This window comes from Mustela lutreola, chromosome 4 (assembly GCF_030435805.1).
Source record: "Mustela lutreola isolate mMusLut2 chromosome 4, mMusLut2.pri, whole genome shotgun sequence".
NCBI lineage: Eukaryota > Metazoa > Chordata > Mammalia > Carnivora > Mustelidae > Mustela > Mustela lutreola.
In genome coordinates this window covers 47395373-47418804 of record NC_081293.1, presented here as the reverse complement: position 1 = coordinate 47418804, position 23432 = coordinate 47395373, and the positions used below count along the sequence as shown (strand labels likewise).

The following is a 23432-nucleotide window of genomic DNA, read 5'->3' as shown; positions in this document are numbered from 1 at the left end:
CCTCCAATCCCTGCAACCCTCCTATGACCTAGGAAAGGTCATCCCTGTTTTGCAGAGGAAATCATAGGCACAGAGGAGTTCCTGGGCTTGGCACAAAGTCCTGTCGCCAGGAAGGTGCAAAGTAGAGATGGGAACCAGGTCCAGCCGACTTGGGCTGTGTGTTCAGCACTACTCTGGTCTTGAGTCTGGCTTACTCTTGGGTCTCCTTCTGGCCCTTTCTCTGGGACTCCCATAGGCAGCCCTTTGAATGTCAGCCTCTGGCAGCCAGGGGATTCGCAACAACTAGAGGCCAGGGGGCCGGAGCTGAGAGGGTCGCATTGCTGTTGGTGGTTTGCCTTGAGCTCCCTGCTGGAAAGCCTCTGAGGCCTGCAAGAATTGCCCAAGGCCTTTTACATACATCGAAATGCAGTCTCGCAAGAGGCGGTGGCCATTAAACTGTGAGGGATGACGGGCTGCTTTTAAGTTGCTTGGTGTTGGAACCCTCTGCCCATCCAGCAGGGCCCAGACAGGTGTCTGCACTTCTGCTGTCGCTTGAACCTGTTGGGTGCAGTGCCACAGGCTTGCTCACGTGGTGAGTGGATTCCGTGGGGCTTCTAGCCTAGAGCGGCCCCAGAATAAGGGGCCTTTGCCTTGTGGGGAGGGGTCAGTAATGTTTACAGTGACGCCCAGGGAAGCCCTACTTCCTGGCCACCGAGTGGGACACAGAGTGACCCTCACCACCTGCAGATATGGGGTGTGGGCTTCAGAGTCACACAGCCCGTAAGCCCCTTCTGCATAACTCCCATGCCACAGGTGCCCATCCTAGCCCCCCTCGGTGGGGACTCAGACTGCTACTTGTCTTCCTGGCCCCCGTGGGTGGTGGGATAAAGTGCTGTCAGGAGGGTCGGAGACACCCTGGTTAGGTTTGAACTCTGCCACTGGCTCCCTGTGTGCCTTTGGGCAGAAAACCAAGTCACTGTACCTCTGAGCTTTCCTGTTTGATAAAGGGTTAATAGTACCACACACCTGTGATGGGGTTTGAGAGGGGCCCTTTGAGCACGAGAAGTGTTGAATGCTGGGCTTGGCACCCAGGAAAGAGTGGTACCACCTGCCATGGTGACCACAGTGGACGGCAGACCTGACGGCCCAAGGCCGGCCTCCCTTTGGGCTTAACGGCAGTCCGGCCCTATCCGTTGGGAGGGGATTTAATCAGGTCATAAAAGAGAGACAAAGGAGGTTACTCTCAGGCTGGAAAGCACCCAGCTGAACTGTCGTTCCCAGATGGTTGGCCGCCAGGGACAACAGCCCAGCCCCACAGACCATCTGCTCCAAAGAGATCCGGGGAAGGGGCCCCATGGGGAGCTGGGTGAAGCTGGCACGTGTCTTGGACTGGCTCATTCACAGGGCTGTTGGGTGAGCTCCCAGACAGGCCACTTCCCCTGTCTGGTCCTCCCTCAGTCTTCTCATCTCTAGAATTGGTCCCCAAAGTTCCTGCTTGGGCCAGTGTTCACTGAACCCATGATCTGACATGTGACCCCCCTCCCCCACCCTGCCTGTGTTTCTGGTGCTAGTTCGTGTTAGTTCTTCATTTAAAACAGAATGGAAAAAAACCATGAGCACTTTTCGTAGTGCCCAGTCGTTGGGAGAGAAGGGAATCTGGGCTGCAGTGGGAGGGAGCTGGCCGGGACTCAGCTGGGGGTCCTGGATGGGCAGATTTCTCTCAGGTTTCTCTCACCGGCCACGACGGTGCCAGGTGGGAGGGAGGCTGTCATGGGAATCCGTAAGGCAGTTGCTGCAGTGCCGTTGGGGACACAGGGAGGAACAGGGAAGGACAGCCTCCATGACAGCCTCCTGTTCTGACCCCGAAGCCTCTGTGTAGAGCTTGACCATGGACGTGAGCCAGGCTGGGCTTTTGCTCGGCCCCCGTTTGCTCTGGATGCATTTGGAGGGCATGAGGTGTAGGTTTTCTGATCTAAACAACTGAGTGAGGCGGCCATGGTGCCGTTTAATGAGAAGGACAGGAGTTGGCAGGGGCGGGTTGGGGCTGGGACGTGCGAAGACTGCAGTGTTGTCAGCTAGGTTCCGAGTCACATGGACATTAGGTGCGGAGATTCGGGTGTGTGGGTCAGCTGTGTAGAGAAGGTCTTCCAAGCCCTGTGATTTTGGCCTTTTCTGGAGAAGTTGGGGGACGGGGAGGGGTCCCAGACAGAGCAGTGAGCGTCACCAGCGCATAGAGGTGCCTGGAGGAAGGCGAGCCAGCAGGAGAGGCTGAAGAGTGACCAGTGCTTCGTGTCCCCAAAGCTGACCAGACCAGTGCAGGAGGAAATGACCAGCTGTTTGGTCAGGTCAGATAAACAGAAAGAAGACTTGACCTCCAGCTCTGGCGAGAGGGTGTCACTTGAGGAGTGGCGGGGTGGGAAGCCTGCCAGATTCAGTGGGCAGTGATAGGTCACCTTCGGGTTTGCCTGCCCTACAGTGTCAGAAGCTTGGGGAGGCAAAGGAATTGTTCGTGCACCCCATCAAGAAGAACCAAGGCCTTCAGCCACAAGTTAATTTCAGTGGGAGGCTTGAGGAGTTGAGAAACTAGCGTGGCATATACAGGACCTCATGTCATTCCCTGGAGTTGAAAGTCCAACAGCATTGGGGGCTTTGCCTGAGTCCTCTGTGCCAACCCCAGTGTAAGAGAGGGGACCTGGTGCTTAGGAGGGCCTCAGGCGGTATTTGCTGAATGACTTGGGACCTAGGCCCTTCTCCTCCACTGCTGGGTGTTTTGATCTTGTCCCTCTTGGGCTCGTCGTGTTCTCCTTTGTGAAATGGACAGATCAGGTGCTGGCAGGGCTTCTGTGGGAGCCAGTGGTCAGGGGTCAGCGAGCCCTCTGAAATCCCATCCCAAATATTGGGCACGTAAGCATTCTCTAAAGTGGTCTGTGATTCGAAAGAGGGTGTGATCTCCCGGGGTGGTGGTGGGGGCTTTCTTTAAAGGTCCTTCCCTTTCCACTCCGGCCACCTCCCCCAGTCCCCCGGCGGGGCCAGTAGTGAACAAAGGAGGCAGGGAGGTCTTAAAGTGTGAGAATATGCCTTGGAGAGGTGAGTCCTAGGCAAACCTGGCCCCAGTATTTAGTGGGAGGGGCTGACGAAAGGCAGGCAGATGCCAGCATGGTGTAAAGAACTTACACAGAAAAATAGGCAGCTTCATCTGCAGAGACCAGGTATTTTGTTTTATATGGAAGAAATCGTCTCTGGTTTAGAAACTTGTGTGGTGTTGGTGGGGGGGGGCTTCCCATTGTGGTAGAGGGGAGTCAGCCTGGTCCCAGTGGGGTGGGGGGTGCTCCTTTTCTGGGGTGAGTGTGTTGTTTCGCACAGGCCTATTTTAATTCTATAATGAATAACCCAGTAACTAGTAATGCGAAGCACATATGTGCCCCTGGTGCCACGGACGCTGTGTCCCCGTGGCAGTGCCCAGGGCTCTGGAGAGAGGCTCTCTGGCCCTGGGAGCCCATGAATGCCCCTGGGGGGCTGTCACAGGGGGTTATGTCTTCCTTACACCGGATCCTGCACTGAAGAGATTTCAGGGGCTTTGGGAATGTGGAAGAAACAGGACAGGGCTGTCACGATATCTCTGACTCCAGTGTCGGGGGCAGACTCTGCCCGGAGATCTTGCTCTCTGCTCTTTGGAGCATGGGGGGCCGTTAGGGTAGGAGTTTGGCCAGATGTTAGGAAGGTAGCTGTAAGTTAGCTCTGGGGTAGAGTTCGTGTCATCTGCAGGGGCTGAGGGCCTGCCTTGCCCCTGGTCCGCCTCCATGGACGTGAGCCAGGAACATCCCTGACTCGTCGTGTGGACGCTCCTCGAAGGAGCGTGTTCATGGTCCTGGTTTTTTAACTCACTCTCTCCCTCTCTCCCTCCTTGCCCACTTCTCCCCTTCCCTCCACCCTTCCCCTGCTTAGCTGGCTGGAGTTGTCTTCCTTGGAGTCGGACTGTGGGCATGGAGCGAAAAGGTAGGTGTCACTGTTAGCAGGGCTGGAAGCATCAGGGAGCCCAGACCAGGTGTGTCAGCTTTCATTGCTCCTTCCTCCAGACTCCCCCCCCCCCCCCATAAGCATCTTGCCTGGGGCAATGGTTTGTAGGTTTGTAGCCATCGTGGTTGTCGGTTGTCGCAGAGGCGCTCTGAGAAGTGTTTACTGAGCTGATCATGAGACCTCCTGGGGCCCTGGGAGTGGCTCTGTTTCCCAGTTGTGGGGTCACTGCTAGGGGCCACGGGTGGGCTGGGCTGGGCTAGGCTGGGCTGGGCTGGGCTTTTGAGATCCATGAATGCGGAGAGCCCTCTCTGCTGTTCCCAGAAGCTTCAGACAACCTGGGGGCTTGTCTGTGGTGGAGTCTGGGGTGGGCCTGGGGCCACCTTCTGCTCCTGTCTGTGCCTCTGGGAGCCAGCAGCTCCCTGAACACAGTCGTGTTTGTTCCCAAAGTTCCGTCCTGAGACTGGGAGCAGGGCTGTGTTAAATCCCCCTGGGTGCCCTGTGGGTCAGGGCAGGGGCTTCCACACCTGTGAGCCTCCTTGCCCAGCCTGTACAGGAGACGGGGGGCAGGGGGAGGAGGTAGGGAGACCGGTCTCTTTCTGTGCAGCGGGACAAGGCGTGGTGGAAGCTCTGAGGAGGAGACTAGACTTAGGAGCTGCGGCCCTCTTCTGCTCTGCTGGTGGGTGCACGCCAGGGAGGTGTGAGAGCCTAGGAGGACCCTCTCTCCAGAGAGCAGAAGAGGGGAGAGAGGAGAAAGGTGGAGTAAGGTGCACTGAGCTGGGGGGGGGGGGGGAGGCAGGGAGACGGTGGGAACTAAAGCATCCTCTTGAGCCCCAGGCCCTGAATCCTCTTATCCCTTCAGTGGAACCTGCCTTGGGTTCTGGGAGATAGAGGCCGGAGCGCTTAGATCTATGGGCCTTCTTGCCATGGTCTTCGGAGCTGAATAAGGCCCACCTTGGGGTTTGGGTATTTTCAGGGTACCCTGGAGTCCCCTAAAGGGCAGGAGCTGGAGTGCAATGTCCCTTCATCCTGTGGACAAACCCCACAAGCCTGCGCAAACTGTGACTCATATCGCCACCATGTGGCCATCTCCCGAACAGCAGCAGCTCTGGCAGAGCCCTGAGCAGAGGCCTGGCTACCCTGGGGCCCTAGGGGTCCCTGGGGGCCTGGCTGGTGGCTCCTTTCTCCTTCCTCCTTTGAATCCTGTAGAACTTTTCTGTCAGTTTTGGTTCTTACTAGCCACATGTGACTGTATGTATTTAAGTTAGTTAAAATGAAATATGAGCTCAGATGCTCATTAGGACATGGGGCCATAGGCTACCATTTGGCACAGCGCAGACAGAGAACACCTCCCATCATCACAGAAGGTTTTATGGACAGCACTGCTTCGTCTGCCCTTGGTGGGTGTTTCCAGAACAGTGTGCATACTAAAGCTGTTTTCAGCTCAGGGTCATGGGGTTCTCTACAAACTGAGTACAGAGTAAGCTGTTACATGGCCCGAGGCCAGGGCGAGCCTCTGGCCCTAAGGTGCCTGACCGGAGACCACAGGGTTCCCCAGGGCCCCTGCACTCTAGGCCTGGCACAGGCACCCTACAGTCTCCAAAAAAAGCATGGGGTCGGCCTGGGAGGGACTCAGAGCCAAGGTGCAGCCCAGGATTGCTGTGTGCAAGGGCCCTGGGAGCTGAGTCTGGCAAGGATCTGTGCGCAGAGGGCGCCCTAAGAGGGCAAGTGGGCAGGGGCCACACTCTGTGCTCTGGCCTGGCTGTTAAGGACAGGACTGAGCCTCAGGAGACAGGTCCCTGTCCTTACTTTAGCTCTGGACATAACCTAGGCCCCCCCTTGCCCCCCAAGACACCCTTGACTCCCTTGACTCTCTAAAGCTGATGCTTTCTCTGCCTCTTTCAGGGGGTGCTGTCTGACCTCACCAAAGTGACCCGGCTGCATGGCATCGACCCCGTGGTGCTGGTCCTGATGGTGGGCGTGGTGATGTTCACGCTGGGGTTCGCGGGCTGCGTGGGCGCCCTGCGGGAGAACATCTGTCTGCTCAAGTTTGTGAGTAGCCGCAGATGCGGGGGCGGGTGGGGGTGTGGACTCTGCTGGGCAGGCTGACCCCTTATCTGGCCGAAGAGGGTTGTAGCTCTTACAGGGCCCCCTGGGCCCCAGCCGTGTGGGGAGGAGGCTGCCCACCGACTGGGAAGGTTTCAGGAAACAGTCAGCTAAGCCGGCTGCTCACCCCTGGAGAAGTCGGGCCGCTCTGGTGTTCAGGTTTTGGAGGGAAGCGATGGCTAAGCAGCTGGCTCCTGTCCCCCTCCCTTGCCTCTTCCCTGCGAAGTTCTGAAGGAATTGTTTGTTCGCTACTCGCCTTTGCCCTTCTTGGCTAAGATCAAAAGACGTTGCCAGTAAAGTTAGGAAACCATTTTCCTCCTCCAGGGGGTGTGTGTTGGGATGTGCAACACAGAATCCTTAATTTCCTGGCAGAACTGCCAGTTACTTAGGGTTTGGTTTTATATTTAGATAAAAATTCATGCTGAAATGCGTTCAGTTAAAATTAAATAGCACCTGGTGGGGAAAACACATAATCGTGTTTTGTAATATATTATTTGTTGAATTTATTAGATCAAGCCTTCTCTTCCCTGGGCTTAATTTAAAAAGCAAAACATGTGTTTTTTTTTTTCTTCTTCTTCTCATTTTTTTTCCTTTTAAAAATATATTTAGTGTATCTTCCTTCTGTGTGAATGGAGGTTAGGTTTTGAAGGGCCTGGTGTGTATGTGTGTGTCTCTGTGTGCGCACCCGCGCGGGTGTTTCCCCTTGTCTTACCCCGAGACCCTCGCCTACCGTGGCCTCCCAGCTTAGAGCACAGGGTGACCAGTGGTGGTAATGGGCAGGGGAACTCACGTACTGCTGGCTGGAAGTCTGCTGGATGGGAGGGGTGCGGCTGCGGGGGGCCCTTGCAGAGGGCCACTGCTATGGTGGCCAATGGCACTGTGCTTCTGGAGAGGTCTTGCCACGTACAGGGGCACTCAGATGTCCCGCATGAGCTGCATGACCTCAAGCAAGCCATGTGCCAGAGTGAGCCTCTGTTTCCTTGTACCTACAGTGGGGGCGGCAGTAGATTTCTAGCAACTTCGACAGTTGTGTGTGCGAGGAGAGTGGTCAGGTGTTGTGTCTGGGGCACAGGCTCTGCCCTAGAGGAGCTGGTGGCCTGGTGGGGTAGGTTAGCCCCATCCTTTTCCTGGGATGGGGCTTCCTTGTTGAGGAGGGAGGCTGCCTCACAGGAAGTGGGGGACATAGTGGCTTGGAGCTTTCTGGTCCTTTCACTCGTCTCTTCCCAGTGGTGCTGTGATGGGAGTGGGGGTGCACCACTCCATTTACAGAGGGGGTAGGGCTGCCAGCCAGTCACATGGGATTCCCAGGGGCTCTGGCACTCGTGTCGCAGGGGTGGAGCTCACCCTCTTTGCAGTAGGCATCGATCCCTGGTCAGACGAGGCTTTGTGCCTGGCTAGAGGCCGGAGGTGTGATGACTCTCACCTCTGTTCTTGTCGCCACGCAGTTCTGCGGTACCATCGTGCTCATCTTCTTCCTGGAGCTGGCCGTGGCCGTGCTGGCCTTCCTCTTCCAGGACTGGGTGAGGGACCGGTTCCGGGAGTTCTTCGAGAGCAACATCAGATCCTACCGGGACGACATTGACCTGCAGAACCTCATTGACTCCCTTCAGAAAGCGGTAAGGACTGCATCCGTGCTGCCCTCCTGGCCAGAGCGTGGGCTTCCCTGGCCTTGCACGCTGCCCAGGCCTCGGCTAATGGAGAGCCCGGGGTGTCCCTCCTCCGCATGGCAGGTGGCGGGGAGGCTGTGGGGGGGCTGCTCTGGCCTCTGGTCACTTTGACTCTGCCCGTTGACTGTTGCCTGGCCCTGTAGGTGTGTTCGCAGTGTGTCCTCCCCCATTTGCGTGGGGCAGGCCGTCTTGCTGCCCCCGCGGGCACCCTCCTCCAGGGGCCCAGATTTCTCAGGTCCTGGCCACACAGGCGGCCGCAGGTCCCCAGGCACTCTGGGTACCCAGGGGCAGAGCGTCCCCTCCCCGGTGCATGACTCACCGTCTGAGGCTATTCCTGTCCCCTTCCTCCCTGGGACCTTTTCCCCTTCCTGTTCAAGAGGGCAGAGCTGCCTGGAGGAAGCTTCCCCAGATGGGGAGGAATGTGACCTCCTTGGAATATGTCCCCAGGGGGCTGTCTAAGCCATCCCAGGCCTTGGCCTTGACTCCATCTGGCCTCCGCCTTCTCTGTGTGCAGCTGCACCTGGAGGCTTGGACCACTGCCGTCCCTGTCCTGGGGGGGCCCGTTCCCCGCCACCGGCTGGGGCAAGGCCGTCGTGTGGGCCGTCTGTGCGCTGCCGGAAAGCCTCGCTTCCCCAGGGGCTTCACGTGGAACACTTGGATTCTGAGGAGAAAACAAGCAAGCACGCATTAAAAATGACTCTGGTTCACTCTCATGTTGACTAAAACTTGCTTACCCTTACGTTGTGTATCCCGGGACCCAGCAAAACCCACTTTATGTGACCAGAGACACTTCCTGTGTCATAATAAATAGTGACCAGCATTTGTCTTCGAAAATCCCACCTTAGCCATTTCCTCCTGCCCTCACTGAGCCTTCCCGCCGTTCCCCGCTGTCCCAGAGCCGTGGCGTGCCCGGGTGTTCCTGCCCCCCGCCAGCCTCGAGGACAGGGCACTCTTCTCCAGTGCTGTCCTTTCCTCTGGAAAATACACTCTCCAGAGGCATTCGGTAAATTGTGGAGATTCCTCACGCTGAAATATTTGGGAGTCATGAGAGAAGCTGGAACCGCAGCAGGGTAAGGGGTGGGGGGCATGGGATTTTAATCTTAGAAATAAAAGAAGACAGCCAGGAGCCCTGGTGGTTGATCTGTTGTGATCATGGTCTAGGAGGCCCTTGACATCCCTGTGCCATTTTCAGTGTTTGGTTTTACAAGTTTGTAGACGAGCGGTGATTCTGTTTGCAACTACACCAGACAGTGGGGGGTGCAGAGACCCCAGGTTAGGGGGACTGAGCTATGATTGTGTTAACTGTTCACCCTGCTCATGATTCTGGCCTTGGGAGTAGACGTCTAGCAGCTCTTTTTTGTAAAGAGGCACCTAAGGGAAGTAAGGCCAGCTTGGACGTTTCTCTGGGAGGAAGCCCCACTCACTGCCCACAAGGAGGGGTTCTCTTGGAGGATACGAGAGAACTGCATCAGAGATACTGAGGGTCTCCGCGGAGAGTGAGGAATCCACTTTGGGCTGAGGCGAGGGGAAGAAGGAGAAGCCCCAGGGGGAGGAGGGTCTGGACCTGAATGGTGTGTCCCCAGGGAGGCCAGGGGACACTGCAGAGGCAGTCCTGCATGCTGTACCCCGGTGGGGGGGTGGGATCTTAGATGAGGTTTCCTGGTTTCCCTCTTAAAGGCTGCCTAGGTTACCATGCTTAGCATCTGGGCATGTGGGAGGTCAGTGGGGGGGTGGGGTGGGTGCTGGATTTCTCTGTGTGTACATGGAGCAGCGCTTCCCCTCGTGTCCCCAATGCCCTGTGGTGGGGTGGTCACAGCCCTGGCTCAGAGCCAGAGCCCCTGACAGTTCTCGGCTTTTGTGACCCCAGAACCAGTGCTGCGGGGCATATGGGCCAGAAGACTGGGACCTCAACATCTACTTCAACTGCAGTGGTGCCAGCTATAGCCGCGAGAAGTGTGGGGTGCCCTTCTCCTGTTGCGTGCCAGACCCCGCGGTGAGTCAGCCTGCCCAGGGGGTGTGCAGCTGTTCTGGGTTCTGGGCTGCTTCTGTGCTCCCTCTGCATACCACGCCAGAGTCCAGCTCCCAAGTCCTCTGTGTGTAAATCCCAGGCACAATTTTGCATGACCTGCCCTTGCTCTAGTGTTCTGGGTGAGGCAGGAGAAAACCAGTCGTGTCCTTCCCTCGAGGGGCTCTCACTTAGGGTGCCTGGACGAAATGCTAGAAATGTGGTGAGCCATGGGCCGCCCTCTTCACCACCCTCTGGAGAGAATGCCCCGTGCACAGAACTGGGGGGGGGGGGGTTTACTCATCATCTGGGAGTAGTGGAGGCATCTTGCTTTTCTTCTTCACCTGTTCTCATTCCCAGCCCATAGCCTGGGTCTGTGGGTTCCAGAACCAGGGCCCTTGGGGTGATGTGTGAAGGAGCACTGAACATTTGCTAGAACTGAGCCTTTTACAGCTCCTGTGTGCTCGCAGGTGTCCAGTACTTGGCCCCAGGGCTCAGAGCCGGTAGGTCAGAGCCACTGTCACACGACCTACTTCCCAGACCAGGAAGCTCTGGTTTGCTGCGGCCACACAGCCAGCGCCTGATATCCCCACCGTGACCATGAAATACTGAGCGAGTGGAACTTTCCCCGCTCAGGCACTGCCAAACTGTGACCCATGGGCCAGATCCAGCCTCCTCTCTGTTTTTGTATGATCTGCGAGCCGAGAGTAGTTTCAGCCCTTTGTAAATGGCTGACAATAAGTGAAAGGAAGAATACTATCATTTGAAATTTAAATTTCAGTGTCCGTAAATGAAGTTTTACTGAAATGTGGCCATGCACATTCATTTATGTATTGTCCGTGTCTTTCATGCTCCGAGAGCAGAGTTGAATAGTTGCTACATAGACGGGTCTCCTTCACACATACGGTTGGTCAACCTTTGTCCTAGTGTGAAAGGTCAGTTGGCATTGCGATTAAAGGGTGTGAGCTATAATGAAATTTGTACAGGTGTTTGCTGATGTTTGGTTGGGACTTTTCTAGAACCTTCTACCACTGGCTTCCCAAGAGAACAAAAATGACCATTTTTTTTCTGCTTTTCTTACAGCAAAAAGTTGTGAACACACAGTGTGGATATGATGTCAGGACCCAGGTGAGTGCCCGAGGCGTGCAACTTTAAGTTTGTCAGGTTTATTCCCTGTGGTCCAACTTCCCGATTTAGCACAAGTGCAAATTGGAGTGGGTGAGACTTGGGGAGGGGCCGTCTAAGCTGGGAGCGAGCTGGGTAGAAGCCGCTGGCAGCAGGACTCCGGGGAATAGCGATGGGGGTGATTCCCAGCCTGGGAACTGTGGTCACAAAGTCTGGCAGTTGCTGCATTAGTGGAAAGAGGTCAGATGAAAGTTTTGGGAACAAAGGCTTTATTTTTAGTGGCTCCTTGGAGTTCCGTGGGTGTCTGTTCAGTAGGAGCTCAGGGTGAAGCTGCAGGAGCACAGGGCATGGTTTAGAGGCCATATGGAGGCAGGGTGGCAGTGAGGAGGGAGATGGGTCTTGGGGCGGGAGGAAGGCTCAGTTCTCCAGGGGTTTTTTCAGGCCACAGGGGGTGTGAGGGTGGAGAGAAGTGAGTGTCCCCCTCCCCCCAGGCACTGCTCGGTGGCCTTTGGTGGTATGAGTGAGTGACTGCTGTTCTGAAGGAGGGAACTTGGGGGAATCTACGGGCACCTTTTCTGTTGGCCATGGACGCCAGGGATGTGTGCCTCCGGTTTGGGAGGCCCAAAGCCCTTCTGCAGGGACCTCCGCCCATTACCCAGGGACGGGCCTGTCCCAGCATCGTCCTTTCATTGCTGCTTGTGTTAGATTCTAGGGCTGTCATAACCAAGTACCACAGACTGTGGCTGAAACGCGGAAACTTCTCTCCCCAGACCTCGAGGTTAGAAGCCCGACATCAGGGTGCTGGCAGGGCTGGTGTGAGGCCTCCCCTGGGCTTGTAAGTGGCTGCCTTCTCCTGTATGTGTCCCCACATGGTCCTCCCTCTGTCTTTTGGTGTCCTGATCATTTTTTTTTTTTTTAAAGATTTTATTTATTTATTTGACAGAGAGAAATCACAAGTAGATGGAGAGGCAGGCAGAGAGAGAGAGAGAGAGGGAAGCAGGCCCCCTGCTGAGCAGAGAGCCCGATGCGGGACTCGATCCCAGGACCCTGAGATCATGACCTGAGCCGAAGGCAGAGGCTTAACCCACTGAGCCACCCAGGCGCCCTGATCATTTTTTATAAGGATGCCAATCATATTGGATTGGGGCCTATCTGATGACCTTATTTTAATTTGTTTACCTTTTTGTCCATATAGTATTTCTCTTTCTCTGACTGACTGACTTTGCTTAGCATAATACTCTGTAGCTGCAGCCACGCTGTTGCAGATGGCAAGACCTTACTCTTTTTTTATGGCTCAGTACTAATCCGTTATAGATATGTAACACATCTTTTTTTCCCTCATATCTAGAGTTTGGGTTCGGGTTAGGGCCAGCATAATGGGGGTTAGGGCTGGGGACAGTGTGAGGATATGTGCCTAGTATCCTGCAGTTCAGAGACCTGTCTGGAGGGATAACTTTAGAATTAGGGTTAGCGTTAGGGGTAGGGGTTAGGGGCTAGGGTATGTGGCTGGCGTCCTGCTGTTCAGAGACCTCTCCAGATGATTCAGGTTAGGATTAGGGTTAGGGTTATGGGTTATAGTCCCACTTCAAACACCTTGTCTCCAAGTGCAGTCACATTCTGAGTTTTAGGGGGACACAGTGCAGCCCCTCGCCCCACTAAAATGGATTACTGTTCCACCAGTATTGCCGTGAGCGAGGCTGTATATGGTGGGTAGGGGTGAGGATGGGCTCTATGTGCTGGCGGTTCTCCGGTGTGCGTCCTGAGCCTCCACTAGGGGTCAGGGTTGGAAGGTGCCTATTGGCTTAGGACTGAGACTCTGGCTCCTGGAGCCAAGCTTCCCTGGCGGTGCGGGGAGAGGCGGGGATGGGACACACACTCTGGGGATGGGACACACACTCTGGGAAGCCACTGTCCCTTCTTTCCCCAGCCAACTTCTCTGACTCAGAAGATGCTTCTAGTTTCTCTCTTTAAAGCCCCATCTTCCTCCTTGGAGCCTTGAGGGCCCTCTGTGTCCTTCAGATGTGGGCTCTGGAGGTGTACCGAATTTAGTCCCTCTTTCAGTCTGGGGAGGCCTCACCAGGAGTGGGTAAAGACCACCGCCAGGAGCCTTCCTCTGGGCAGAGGAGAAGATGCAGACTGCCCAGGGAGAAGGCAGAGACTGCAGCAAGTGGAGGCAGTTCCCCTGGAGGGTTCTGTCCGCCCTGGGCACCCGACTTCCAGCCCCCTGGCCTCTGCTGAGCTCCACCCTGCCCGCCAGGGGAGCCCTCTGGGGAGCCGGGGTGGGGATGCCCTGCATGTCTTGGGCTCAGGTCGCTGTACTGTTTCCCTTTAGCTGAAGAGCAAGTGGGACGAGTCCATCTTCACAAAAGGCTGCATCCAGGCGCTGGAGGGCTGGCTTCCGCGCAATATTTACATCGTGGCCGGCGTCTTCATCGCCATCTCCCTGCTGCAGGTTTGCTCCCCCTGCCCTTTGTGGCTTCCTTTGTCCTTGCGGGTCGCACCTGTTCATCAGAACCAGATGTCACACACTCTGGGCAGCTAGCAGCTAGCAGCTGCCCAGAGAAGGGGGAGGGGGAGGGGAGGCAAGAACGCTGCCAGTCAGAGAGACTGGTTCTCCGGGGTGCCCAGGGCTTGGGAGGAGAAACTGGCAGCCCCCAAGCAGCCTCTTGGATGGCCATCACTGCCTTGCGGAAGGTGCATCGTTCAGCTCTGACGCTGCCGTCAAGAGGGTGCCTGATGTGGCCCAGGGGCTGCGGACCATCCACACTCCCCTTCCTCCTTCACCCCGCCAGTGTGTGTTGAGTGATCGCAAGGGAAGCTTAGACACAGAAGCATCTAGAAAAGGAAAGAACAAATTTACTTGCCAAATGAGCAAAACATTCAGACTTGAGAAGAACTGGCTCATAAGATATAAACCACAACAGGAATTTAAAGGGGAAATAAGCAAAATTCCAAGATTTCCGAGTTCACATTGGTCTGTTCCTGGTAAAAAAAATAACAGTGTTGATGCTGGTCACCACGGTGGGATGGCAGCGCAGCTAAAACCAGGGAGAACCTTGTTTTTATCATGGAATCCTGGTTTACAGGAAACATCAAGATTTATTATTTTACGTCAGAACCAGTCAGGTGACTGTTATTTTTGGGTTAACTGTGGGTACAAAGTGTGTCCCAGCGCAGGATATGTGACGTGCATGGCCCTGTTGGAGGCAGGCCTTCTCCGCTGCCAGCCGTTTGCCCCAAACTTCTAGGCTCCAGGGATAGAGCAAAACAGACCCCAGGCCTCCCTGTTTACTGGCGGGCACATCCTCTGTGCTGCATCCTCACTGTCTGCAGAGCGGGCCCTGTGCACCTTGCCCTGTGCTCGCCCTCTCCTGTCGGGCCCCAGCACTGATAGCCTCCCCTGGCTTTGGTTTCAGATTTTTGGCATCTTCCTGGCGAAGACCTTGATCTCGGACATTGAGGCGGTGAAGGCAGGCCATCACTTCTGAGGAGCAGAGGTGAGCAAGCAGAGCTGAGCCACGCCATGGAGGCCAGAGCCCTTCGCTGCTGTCAACCCGACATCCAGAGGGAGAGAAGTGGACACACCCAGCCAGAGCCAGCACCCCGTCTTCGGCATCAGCGTGACGCGACCTCCCTGTTTCTGTTTGCTGGTGCTGAAGACCAAGGAGCTCCTCTGACCTGCACGGACTTTTGACAGAGACTCGCCCTCTCGGAGTTTACCCGGAGACGGAGACCATGTCTTTAAGCGGGGTAGGGACTCTGAGGGACAGAAGGTTCCCATGGCTGTGAAAAGGGCCTGACTCAGTTTTCCTGGAGACTAAGTGTGTCTGCAGGGCACCCTGGCCTCCCCACTCATGTTGTCAGTGCCAGCCTGGAGGGCGGCCACATCTGCTATGAGGGGGACCTGGGTGGGAGCCCAGCAGACACGACGAGGCTTCAACCAGCCGCAGAAGGGTGCCACCTGGAACTGGGGAGGGGAAGGGGAACAAAGGGACCGTACCAGCGGAGCCTGTGTGTCTGTACAAGCTGGGGGGTGTTTGCGGGTTCCTCTGTCATGTCCAAGGAAGCCTGAGCCATGTGTGGACAGGTGCCACGGAGTGCCTCCTTGACCGCCCCTTCCAGGACAAGACCTGCCTCCAGTTTCCACAGTATCAGGTCCTGATGACACAGGGGGAGTGGGCCACGGGCAGGGTGCTCCTCTGAGAGTCGGCTCTCCCTTTCTGAAAGTGTGTACATAGTTTATTTATAGGGATAAGAATGTTCTCACACCATTTCTTCATTTCCTCTGGCATTCCCTCCAAGCAGCCTTACACGATGTCTGGGACTGAAGCCATCCCTCTCAGTTCCCTCGTGTGTCTCAAGAACCAACCCCCTCAACTTCTCCTTTTCATCCCTCACAGTCCAGGTGCACACACGTGCTCTCCCTTCCTCTGTGCGCCCCAGCTCACACGCACCCACTCCCTTCCCCAGCTAGGCCTCGCCGTCTTCTGGTCTTGGTGCTACTGAATCCATCACCTGGAACTTGAATCCTGACCCCACCTGCCACTCTCCCTACCCCCCCACTGCAAGGCCAGGGAGCCCCAGCCAGAGACGTCCAGCCTGGAACCTGTGACCAGGGCTTCTATCGAGGCTACATGCTAAGGGCCGCTGGCCGGCCTGGTGTTTGCCTCTCCCTGGAGAGCGTAACTGTGGCCGGGCCCCTGTGTCGAGCCTGAGACCCCAGCCTGCATCTGGGTAGAAGGTCAGGATGGTTCTTCTTTGGCTAACTTTTGTGGTGACTCCCCCCTCCACTGTCCCCAGTCAGGGATCTGTGGTGATCATGTTCCCCCTCCCTGGCAGGGCTATCTTGGGGCTTGCTCTTGGAAATGAAGTCTGTCTTATGTACCGAAGGTTTCCCCGCCGGGGGTGGCTGGTGTGTCTGTGCGTCTTTGGCTGGGCTCCTCTCTAACGCTTCTCTGGATCCCGTACCAGTTCTGTCCTCCTTGTTCAGGGACTTGAGTGCTACCTTCACTGACTTGCCGAAGTGTACATGCTAGTGTGGTGTATACTGGTGGGTGTTTGTTTGTGGATGATGTTACGATTTTTGTTTCTGGGTTTGTTTTTTTTTTGTTTTTTTGTTTTTTTGTTTTTTTTTTTTTTGGTTTTTTGTTTTATTTCTTTATAATTTTCTCTGTAGACTAGAGGAAGAAGAATGCTTGTGTTTTCAGGAAGTGTGCTGCTTTTCTTTGACTGCCAAACTCTTTTATGGAATATATCTTTATATTAATGCTGTTGTCTTGGTCGTTTTTATTTTGAGTGACATCAAGATGGCATGAAACATCACGATGGTAAACTCGGCTGCTAAGGGAACCGGGGGCACTGGGAGTGACTAGACAGGACAGGACAGTGGAGGATAAAGGAATCCACGGGCAGCACAGTTTGAAACAAACTTCCATCAAGTGATTTGTTTTAGATTCCGTGCGCCACTTTCCGTTATCCTTTGTGTGGAGGTTACACCCAGTTCACGCGGACTTGTGGCTTGCTTACGCCCAGCTGGAAGCACGAGGCAGAACTCTTGACTCTGCAGGTGGGCAGGAAAAGCATTAGGCGACCTCTTTCCAGCCTCGGGTGATGTGATCCAGGTGGGAGAGCTTGGGGACACTGGGGGGGGTGGCGGACCCTGCTGCTACATGAGTGTGTCTGGACGCCCGCAGGCCCATCTGAAGGGTAAGTAGCATTGTCCACCTTGCCGTGTGCCTCTGATCTGTCCGGCCCCGGGGAGATGGTGGCTCTGGACCCACGCTGCTGGTGCGTGGGTGCCCAACAGCTTAGCCTCCTGGGTGGCTCCTTCTGGCTCATCTATCCGGGTCGCCCTTGTGGCTGGACCCCTTGTGAGTCTCCTGACAGCTCCTAGCCCAGCTCCAGATGAAGACTAGTTAGGACTTTTTCAAGTTCAGTGTGTTTTTCAATTAGTTTACAAAGGTCTGGCCATTTGAGCCGTCCCCTCTGCCTCTGAGTGGTTGGATGAGAGAAGAGAGAGGAAGCCTGGCGGAAGGGGTGCATGCGTGGCTCTCTCCAGTGAACCCGCCTCCTCTCGGAGCCACAGTGCAGGCGTCCCAGTCCCGCGCAGCCCCTGCACTCCCTGCCCTCCCAGACCGGGAGGAGGCCACCGTGACCTGTGCACACCCCTCGGTCGCCCCCACAGACTCTCGCTGCAACGTTTCTGGCTCTTCCTTTATCCTTCCCGTGCCCCTCCCGCCCTGCTCCTTGTAGGCCTCGGCTGCATCGGTGTTTTCCCACATCCTCTCCCTCTCACAATACATGTTTCCCCATGTCCGAAGGCTTGCCTCTGACCCCTCGCCTGCCTGCCTTCCCTTCCCTGGGGGGGCTCGTTGTCTGGGTCTCTGTACCCCGCCCTCCACAGCCCAGCACTCCTCCCTGACTGAAAGCTGCTCACCCCCTCACCAAGCCCTGTCAGCCTCTGCAGCCCCCAGCACTCTGGACCACCCTCTGGGCCCAGGCTCGCCCAGCCTCTGGCCCACGCTGCCCATCCTTGTCACGCCCTCCAGCAACTCCTGCCACTGCCGGGCTCACCTGTCTCCAGGGGTGCGCCCTGCCTGGAGGGCTAGGCTGTGAGCTGGGCAGGAAAATCGTCTCCTAGGACAGGAAAACAGTCTCCTAGTGCCCAGGAAGTCTGTAGTTTCCCCATGTGAATAACAATAAAAATGACTTGGCTACAGAGCCTTCCGGAACGTAGGGTGTGCAACAGGCACTTAACAGTTAAATTCAGTGACCAGAACAGCTTGGAGGAAGCCAGTTTCGTGCCCAAAATGTGCAGCTCGGAGAAAGGGGAGCTCCTGTGGAGGATTTGGAAGATCTAGATTCAAACTCTAGAAACCTGCCCCAGAACCTGTACCTGTTCGAGTAGGCCTGGCTCCTGCTGAGTGAAACCACACCAAGGGCATGCCCAGGGAGAAGCGGTTTCCCGAAGATTTCCCAGCTCCCGGACTCTGTGGCAGGTTGACAGATGTTTGGAGAAGGGAGGGGAATGTTCACTCCTGCCTGTGTGCCTGGATTTGGGACAATATGGTGCTCAGCCTTCTTCTCGGCACTGGGATCATCATGGTGCTCAGCCTTGCCCCTGAGACCATGGTTTTGGGCCACCGGCTCACTTCCCTGCAAGGCCAGAGCTGCTCTCCACGCAACAAGCCCGCTGAGGTCTCTATGCACCTGGTGGGTCTGCCACTGGGGTGGTAATGGGCACGCATATGAGTATGGGCCTCTGCAATCTTAGGGACCTCAAGGAGGAGCTCCCCTGAAGAGGAGGCCAGCAGAGAAAGGAAGGCCTCAGTCTTGGTAGCAGGGCCATCTGACCGTTCTTGGTCTGCAGCCTCAGAGCATGGACTGCAGAGGCCCAGAGAAAGGTGAGGGGCTCTTGCAGTGGGTCCCAGCACCCAAGGAAGGACCCAGCATCCTAGGAAGGTCCTGCCCATGTGTCAAGTTCTCAGCCCTGCCACCCAGAGGGTCAATGCCTTTAGGTGTATGAGGTGAGTGGAATGACTGTATGACTTTCACAGGGGGGTATTTCCAGCTCTAGGGTCATGCATCATGTCTCTCCATGGGGCCACAGGGTTTTTAGGTTGTCTGCCTCTAAACTGTGGTAACTTGTCGCCAGTGATGGATCTTGGTAAAGGTGTTTCCACAAGCTTGTGTCTGTTACTCAAGAGGTTGTTGCCTGACCTTCCAGGGCCGACGGGGCACTCTGAACATCCAGGGGACCCTATACCTTTAGTGCCATTTTAGCTCTGCCAAATCAGCAAGACCAGTCTTTTCCTCCTCCAGACGGCAGTGAAGAGAGGTATGTTCATTCTCAGAATGCTGTTGGGGTCTCCAGGATGCCTCTGGAAAACCTGCCGTGGGCACTGTGGAATAAGGACCGGGGAATGGCTCTGAGAGGAAGAAAAAGTCAAGGCTACATTCAAGTGGGCACTCTTCCTGCAAAGTGACCGATTTCAGAGAACCCGGCTTTGGAGGAGGGAATGAACCTTTCCTCAGGAAGGCCGAGAGCATTCTTTCTTCCCTCCACCTTTTTTCCGTGCTCTGCTCTCCTACTTCAGTGGGGGCTTTGGAAGCAGGGTTTAATAACCATAGAAATAAATGAGCACCTCGGACTATAATTCTGTCACCTCAAACAACTTTAAAGCTAGTTATTTTATATGTATAAGTAGTCTAAGCGCGGCTCCGTGTAATGGGAAGAAGTACGCTTCCTGTTCCCCAGAGGCAACTGCTCCGTCCCAGGTAACCTTCTAGAAAGTGTGGATCCATATTCCCAAATCTTTCTCATACAAATGAGAATCCTATTTTACGTGGTAGTCAACAATTAATTTTACTTGATATTTCCCCGAAATCTTTCTCCATGAGTGAATGTCGGTCCACAGTGCACCTTCACTGTCCCACCACCCAAGGCAGGGCCCCCCAGCCAGTGAACGAACCTTGCTCTGCCCAGGGGTGTATGTTTACAGTCGCAGGTAAGAGAAAACCCAGTTCAAACCGGTTTACACAATGAGGGGAGGTTTTTGGCTCCTGAAACTGGAAAGTCCAGAGGTGGGGTGAGTTTCGGGGTTGGTTTGATCCAAGTGGCTCAGCAACGCCAACAGGATCTGGTTTCTTTTATTCTCTCTGCTCTGCCTTCAACAGTGCCCCCATTGGCCGAGGCAGAGGGAGGGCGGACCCATCACAGACAACCTGGGTCCCCACTGTGACGGGAATGGGATGGTAGTGAAGCCACTGAGGGAAGCCCCCCTCCCAGAAGCCCCTGCACTCATCCTTCCCATTCAAACCACGTGTCAGGGCAACAGACCCCTGTGGAAGGGGGTGAACGTTGCGGAGGCCGCCAACAGCCTTCATGATGCTTCTGTGGGTGGATATTTTAGTTGGTGTGGTGTTTTGTTGTTACAAGGGCTTATAAAAACTCCATGGCATTTTGTTGTTAGAAATGCAAGAAAAACATTTGTTTTGTTTTTTTTTGCAAGAAAAACATGTTTTTAAAGGAGTTCCCCAAGGAGGTGGACTGACATCGTGACGATTGGGTTCTCGGGGCTGGGGCATGTCTACTGCTGCCAGCCCACAGCTGATATGTTGAGGGTGCCGTGGCATGAACATCCATGATGGAGGTATGGGCTGGCTCTGGGCCAAGGGGGCAGATGGGAGGGGGGCGATGTCTCTCCAAGGACTCCTCCCAGTAGCCTGTGGCCCTCCAACAGCAGAGGTTCCACAGACAGGCTGAACAAGATGGGCAGGAGAGCCCTAGCCATCTGCCTTTGCCCTGGAAGATGGCTGGTCCTGTGGGAACAGTGTTGTTGGGAGGCAACCTTGTTTATCAGTGAGAATCAGCCCTCAAGACCCAGGGCTGCCCCTGAGGTTGCATAGGGAGGGAGCTAAAGAGTCTGGGCAGACACAAGCCTGGCCCCTGTCAGCCCAGAGGAAGCTCTAGGATGCGGCAGTTGGAAAGTCAAGGACCACCCGGTCTCCCAGCATGCCCTGGTTTCTTGCCCTGGGTCTCTGGGCTCCAGACAGCTCACTGCCTGACTGCTGCCCCCTGGTGGTTGGGTTGATCCCACCGCTGGAGAAGGGGGGCACCCCTGCTGGGCCTCTGCCTGTCTGCAGAGGGGTAGGTACTCGTTTTGGAGGCAAAATAGAGACAAAAGGGGAAGGGAGAGGAGGAGGTCTTGGCTCTGTGGGGGTGCAGCCCCAGTGGAGACAGGGATGGGCTGTGCCAGCCTCTTCCGCTTCCCCTGCACCTGCCAGGCTGCAAAACCAAAGTCATTACGTGAGAGGAGGGAGAGCCCAGACCCAGATTTGTTTGGCTTAGGACCTCTGCTGTGGTGGGAAGAGGCCTGAGCCTGAGCTGGAGTTTGGGCTCAAAAAATAAAAAAGTAAAACTTAGTACCTCGGTTTCTTCATTTAAATGCTCTCCCCCCCTCCCCCACAGGGGGCCCAGGAATATTCCATTCATTATTGGAGATGAAAGAGCGTGGGAGCCCTGACTGCCCAGCCACCTACTCACCAGCCATGGAGCTTCTGGCAAGTTACTTAGTCTCCTTGAACCCTCTTTGTAGAGTAGGGATAGTAATGGCCCCACGTGGCCTTGTCTTGAGGCTGACATGAGCCCAGGGCACTATTGGGCACCCCCAATTACTGCTGGGGAGATGAATGAGGAGCAGCAGATCCCCACCAGGCCAGTCCCCACCAGGCTGAGCAGCCTGGGTTCCAAGTCACAGTTCAGGTGGGCTGACACAAAACGCCCCACTTCTCTGTGCTCTCAGGATCAAGGCTTGGAGGTCTGCAGGGAGACTCAGCAGGTATCTGGAATTCAAGATCTGTTTGCTTTCTGTGCCTTAGAGGTGGGGAGGCAGGAGAGGGTGTCACTTCTCGTCGGGAGCGCAGGTCCTGCTGGAAACCAGCACAACCCCAGAAGTCTCTGGAAGCCCCCAGAGGAAGCAGAGGGGCCCCTCGCCCTCCTAGGGAATGAGGGGTGTCCACAAAGGCCAGCCCACGGGAGCCCGCATAGCCGCACAGCCTGCCTTCAAGGGGCTCAGAGAGATGACATGGGAAGTTAAGGGGCTCAAGAAGCTTGGGATGGGAAAGAAGAGAGCTCTGAACCAGGTGCTGCGGGAGACAAAACCCCAGACCCGGCAAGACATCATATTTGGACCAGGTGGACCCCAGCTGGTACCATTCTGGTCAGGAGAACAGACATGCAGGGAAGTGCTGGGACTGGCCAAGGCCGCAGCATGAGGGTCCAAGTCCAGGAGGCCGTCTGGGTCCTTTCCACCTCTGATGGGCAAGGGTGTCCCTCCAGGTGATGGGGCAGCCTCAATGGGAAGGAAGCCAGGAGCCAGGGAGACCTGTGTGTGTGTGTGTGTGTGTGTGTGTGTAAGACAGGTGTATGGGCCCTCACTTGCGTGTGTGTGTGTGTGTGTGTAAGACAGGTGTATGGGCCCTCACTTGCTCCCAGGAGAAAATCCTTGTGTGTAAAAACCTATGGGAGCCAGGGTCAGGTTCTGTTCTAAGGCAGCATGAATCCGGTGGTCTCAGCTCTGCACTCATTGCCCCTGTCTGGCCGGTGGTCCTCCTCTTACCCTCCTTGCCCAGCCCAGTCATCCTCTCAGTGCCTTTGAAAGGGCCTAGGACTGCTGGCCCTGTTTGAAGGTGATTGTTTGGATGTAGTTATTCGCCTGACTGCAGGGACTGGACCCAGGCCTGGTGTTTTCTTTTAGTTTTAGATCTATTTTTTTCTCCCTGTTTTTTAAAATGAGCACAGCTGTGGGCCTATCTGGACAGAGCTGGAGTGGCCTCTGGGAGGGACTGAGCACCCTGTCTCTTGAGGTGTGCAAGCCCAGGCTCACCATCTCCCGGGGTCAGGAGTGATATGGCTGGAAGTGGATTTTGTGTTTCGTGGACCATGGCCAGTCTTCCTTCCCATCTCTGAGAGGCAGTGATCTTTAGTGTGCCTTTTGTTAGAGGTAATCTCCCCCTAAAAGAGTATTACTTATTTGATATTACATATGCATGTGCCAAAAATTTTATTTAATTCATTAATCAAGTGAGGGAGCTGGTAAGATTACCAGTCAGTTTGGAGGAGGAATCACATATATCTATATGGAGTAAAGGAATGTGCAGACTGGCTTTTTTCCAGGGGGAGGAGGTAGTTGGGCTCTATTCACATACATACAGTTAGGCATGTCCATAGACAAAAAGTATTTGGCCTTAACACTACAACTTAGTTGTAAAACTGCTCAAAGGTAATGAAAGTCCAGAATCACATCATTGGAAGAACGTGCTCTAAACAATGCATTGTTTTCCACGTGAGACACCCAGAATCTTTTTCGCTTATTCCAAAAAAGATTTCCTTCCACTTCTCGTCCTTCTGGCACAGCTTACTTTTAAGAAATAGGACTCAGGCAAGGAATCCAAAGGAGCCAATCTCTTATGGCAAAGGGTGGAGTCTGCGGGTTAGGGTATCTCCCAAGTGCCCTGAGAAAAGGCCAGCCCCTGCGGGAGGCGTCCTGGGGGCACTGGCTGCCCTCTTAGCAATGAATGGATGGCTCAGGTCCTCAGGCCATGTCTGCTGCCCCACGAGAGCCGGGGTATCAGTAAAGGTGCTTTAGTCCTGTGGCCACCCCTGCAGACCCACCAGGAGCCACATTCAAAGCTGACCTTGTCTTTTTTGACCCCCAGTACCAACTCCTGCCTACACCCCAAACTTTTCCTATTTTCTCCCATCTTGGTTGAGGGTCCTGCCATCCACGCAGCAGCCAAATCCAGGAGGGTGGGCATCATCTGGGTTCCATGCATGCCATCACCTCCTCCGCTGTCAACAGAATGCCAAGTCATCTGTCCTCAAAGAATCAACTCATCCGTTGGGAGATCCTTCCCGATGCGCTCCCTGGGACCACCAATGTGACCGATGTCGGTGTTCTCCCTTTCATTCTTCTGTACGATTCCTGGAACTCCCCTTATTTGTAATGCATGCATTTGAGTCTCTTTTCAAGCAT

At 55.2% G+C, this 23432-nt stretch overlaps 1 protein-coding gene across 4 annotated transcripts in view; it reads left to right on the top strand.

Moving 5' to 3' along the window:
* The window catches only part of TSPAN14 (tetraspanin 14), a 58170-nt gene extending 42008 nt beyond the window's left edge, over positions 1-16162 (top strand). For 2 of the 4 annotated variants that reach the window (XM_059169752.1, XM_059169754.1), the window contains exons 3-9: positions 3925-3975; positions 5899-6045; positions 7545-7715; positions 9634-9759; positions 10855-10899; positions 13229-13348; positions 14313-16162. In XM_059169752.1, the coding sequence (XP_059025735.1) occupies positions 3925-3975; positions 5899-6045; positions 7545-7715; positions 9634-9759; positions 10855-10899; positions 13229-13348; positions 14313-14384 (732 nt within the window). In that variant the 3' untranslated portion in view covers positions 14385-16162. The remainder of the gene's footprint in view (positions 1-3924; positions 3976-5898; positions 6046-7544; positions 7716-9633; positions 9760-10854; positions 10900-13228; positions 13349-14312) is intronic. The other 2 variants (XM_059169753.1, XM_059169755.1) reach the window with 1 other exon arrangement.
* Positions 16163-23432: the final 7270 nt, after the last annotated feature.